This window comes from Gavialis gangeticus, unplaced genomic scaffold, assembly GCF_001723915.1.
Source record: "Gavialis gangeticus isolate Ggan-Ray unplaced genomic scaffold, GavGan_comp1, whole genome shotgun sequence".
NCBI classification, from domain to species: Eukaryota; Metazoa; Chordata; order Crocodylia; family Gavialidae; genus Gavialis; species Gavialis gangeticus.
Genome location: NW_017728993.1, coordinates 56,924,778 through 56,928,707, shown reverse-complemented (window position 1 = coordinate 56,928,707; position 3,930 = coordinate 56,924,778). Strand labels below are relative to the sequence as shown.

Here is a 3,930-nt window from a genome sequence, read left to right as displayed (position 1 = left end):
ACCAGCTGGATGCCGTTCTCCAAGCTGCCAGGCTGCACTCCTGGCCACATGTATGCTGTGTTGTGGCTATGTGGTTGCACGGGGCATTTATCAGTAATGTTATCAGCCACATCAGCCAAAAAAACCAGATTGCCAATTAAGTCAATTTTCCTTGCATCTGTACTGATACAATACAGGACCAATGCATCAGTGCACCTCTAATAGTAAAGGTTGTCATAAAAGAGTGAAAGAAGGCTCCATGTCTAGCCAAAAAGGTTCCTTGCTGCTCCTGATTGTCTACCTGCATAGGAAGTAGAGGGCTTTGGTATGTGTAGCAGTGGTTTTCCAACTTTTTAGAGTCAGCACACCCTTCCGTAACTCTTCCGAATTTGGTGGCACCCTTGGTTGAGAACCACTGTTATACTGTCTCAGCTTACCTTGGTGGTTCTCGACCAGGCTCTTGCCATGTGCTCCTGCCTGTATTGGGGTTTTCTGATAACTCAAAAGTAGGTATGAGCAGAAGCATAATTGAGTGTTGTAACGTAGGCACGACTCCCCTATGCCCAGGGGAAAAGGAAGGTCCTACCTAACTTGGGTTTCCTCAGCTCTTCCAGTGAAACAGTGTAAAGGACTGCTGTAGCCCAGCCTGACCCGCTGACGCCTCTGGATGGGCAGTGCAAAGGGCTGTAACCAGAATATACCCTCTTGCCATAGTCCTTCCTGATCTGACCCGCCTGCTTGTCCCAGAAATAGAGGGATGCAGGACAGTCCTACGTGCCTGGCACACCTCTGTTTCTGGAAGGAGTGTGTGGCGTTTAGACCAGGAAGGACTGCAGAAAGAATATGGGTTCCAGCCACAGCTGATTTTCAGTCCACCTCTGTAGGAGTCACTTGGGGCATTTCTCCTGGCAGCACCATGTTATAACACCCCTAGAAAGGCTCATGAAAACCCACCTGAAAACCACTGCGCTGTATGATTATTTTTGCGCTATAATTGTTCACTTTTAGGTTCATAGAGGCCACATACAGGTGTTACATTTGTACTGGGAGAATTGCAGCTCTCCTGATAGAAATCACAAGTCTACAGACATTCATACAGTTTCTCCCAGAACAAAAACGGTGATTGTAAAAGAAGAAAAATAATCCATCTCTAACCCAGGAGAAGTTACTGCCAGGAGAATGAATGCCTGTACACTTCTCTCTATCCCCAGGAGTCAAGCAGGAGGGGATTTGAGCAGTAGGGAAATGCTCCCTATGCCTTCTGAGACCACAGTGACTCCAGTCAGTGGAAATGGGGGGGGACAGTTGCTGTTTGCTATCTCTGGGTTCTAGGAGGAGTTGAGCAGTAAGGAAGGGCTCTTCTGTTTTCCCCAGACTGGGGTCATCCCAGTGGAGAAGGTTCAGGGGACAGCTGCTCCCACCCCTCCCTGTCTCCAGAAGGGGATGAGAGGAGCAGCTTCTTGATGCTTCCCCTTCTCCTTAAACTGGAGTTTCCAGCTTGAGGTGTTGGGAAGCAAGCAGCAGCTTCTGGGTTCCAGGAGGTGCAAGAGCAGCTGCCCCCTGCACCTTCTTACACCATACTGTGGTGACCACCACTAGAAATGAGCAAAAATTTCCACTGGTAGAACTGAACGCCTATTCCTGGCCACAGTGTTCCACACCTTTCCTCCCGCTTCCCTGATGCACAACTTCACATATTCATAGATGAAATGCTAGAAAATTGAGAAGTAATTAAGTAAGACAAGACATGGTTCTTGAATGCACGTGAACCATTAGTTCATGGAGGTAAAACCTCCAGATTCTACATAATAGAGTAACTGTTCACATGGTGGACAGGCAGGTAGTAGCTATATGGTGAATCTACGTTCTTTTTGAACCTAGAGCATAACTATAGGTGGGCTTTATAGCAACTTCCCTGCCTAAGTTTGAGTCTTTGTTGCCAGAAGTAACATAAACATCCATAGAACATACACCTCTTGGCCTCTTAAGTTGCACAGATGTCAAAGTGTTCGTGTGCTTTAGACCAGCTATGGTCAACTTTTTGGCCTGGTGAGCCAGATGAATAACATGGGGCCAGTCCATGGTCCTGATTGAGCTCTGGGTGTCCAGCACTGTCGCTGCCCAGCCCTGTGCACTGGGATTGAGTAGCTGATACAGCACACAGGGCTAGGGGTTCTCCATAGGTCTGGGCATTTGGTAGCAGGGGAGAGGTGCCACCACACCCCCACCCCAAATTTCTAGACTTGTGGAGAGCCCTGCAGGCCACGATGCAGTGCCATGGGCCAGATGTTGCCTGTGGGCTGGGGGTTAAGCACCCTTACTTCAGACAGTTATGTCACTGGTATCCAGTGTTTTACTCTGATCTAGCTTAGCAGGTGAAGTGTTCCATTCTGGCCTGGTTTAGCATAGCTTTTGCGAAAATCTTTGGAAAATACATTTCAGCAGCATCCCATTAATAATAAAATGTATTCTCGTTACTTGTATGTGAAACTTCTATACTGCTTCTTCCTTGTAATGTTGAAAGCACCTGAAAGAAAGTTTAACATGATGAATGTTGTACAAGAGCATAAATGTGGGGTAGGAAGATTTTTACATTAATTTCTGTGGTGAAGGGAATATCTTTTTCTTCCAGCATCTCTTCCAAGAACAGGTGGAAATATTGACCTCATTTTTTCTAAACACATTTTAATAACATCCTATTTCTGAAAGCTCCCAAATTTTTAAGTTTCTCGCTGTTGCAAAGATGTGTTTTGTGAGGCCAGTTGCTTGCTTTGGACTCGGTAGTTTGGTAGCTCTGAGTCTGGAATTCCAAACCAGAAGACATCCTTGTTCTTACAGCTCAACATTTACCCAAAAAACCTTGTCTGCTTATGTCCATAGACCAGCACGGCTACAACCTACACTCCTGAAACATATCTGAGCTAGAGGATTCATCTAGAGAAATTAAGAATTTTTAGCACACAATTTTTAGAATTTGTGCTGACCCTACTAAACTTCACATCTAGAAGTCATAAGTGCCTTAGGGTACAATGTCTCATAAATTTACTATAGCATCCTGAATAAATGTTCAGAAATTTAACAAAAAAAATCTCAAGTAACTGATGTATTCATCAGAGTCTAATTTGGACATGGAACTTGTCTCTTATTGTATTTCTGCTACTCTAAAAGTTTATGCAGGAAATTTGCACCAGAGCTTTGCTGGAAAATGTCTTAATTATATTGAACTATACCAACAAGGTTGGGTAACACCTTAATTAGGAGAGCAAAATAAAGTATAAATACTTTCCCCTTTTTCTTTAACCCAGTGTTTTTAATATGTTTTGACCACAGGAAAGGCCTTTGACATTACATATGTGCGCCTGAAGTTTCATACCAGTCGGCCTGAGAGCTTTGCCATCTACAAGCGCACAAAGGAGGATGGGCCATGGATACCTTACCAATATTATAGCGGCTCCTGTGAAAATACATATCAGAAAATTAACAGAGGGTTTATCCGGACTGGGGAGGATGAGCAGCAGGCACTCTGCACAGATGAGTTCAGTGACATCTCTCCTCTCACAGGGGGTAATGTGGCTTTTTCAACATTGGAGGGGCGACCCAGTGCCTACAACTTTGATAACAGTCCTGTGTTACAGGTATGTGGATGGGGATGCCTAAGAGGCATGCAAACATGTCTTTTGTGTGCTGTGGAAACCTGCTTGAAACTGGGTCCGTGCCAGTCAGTGTACTGGTGAGCTTAGGACTGAGATGCAGGGCACACAGTAGTGGTTCAGAGAGAATTGAGGAATATAATTATAAATTAAAAAACTTGCCATATGCACTTAGGTAAATTCTGAACAAACTACAGAAAAGTGGAATGTTATGTTCAAATTGTCCTTGATTGTTTCATAATTTCTAGGGTCGGAAGGGACCTGAGCAGATCATCTAGTCCGACCCCCTGCCATGGCAGGA

At 44.8% G+C, this 3,930-nt stretch overlaps 1 protein-coding gene across 1 annotated transcript in view; it reads left to right on the top strand.

The window, feature by feature from the left end:
- Positions 1 to 3,930, top strand: part of LAMC1 (laminin subunit gamma 1) — a 208,937-nt gene that overhangs the window by 146,327 nt on the left and 58,680 nt on the right. The window contains exon 2 of the mRNA XM_019501751.1: positions 3,310 to 3,614. Coding sequence (XP_019357296.1) covers positions 3,310 to 3,614 — 305 coding nt within the window. The remainder of the gene's footprint in view (positions 1 to 3,309; positions 3,615 to 3,930) is intronic.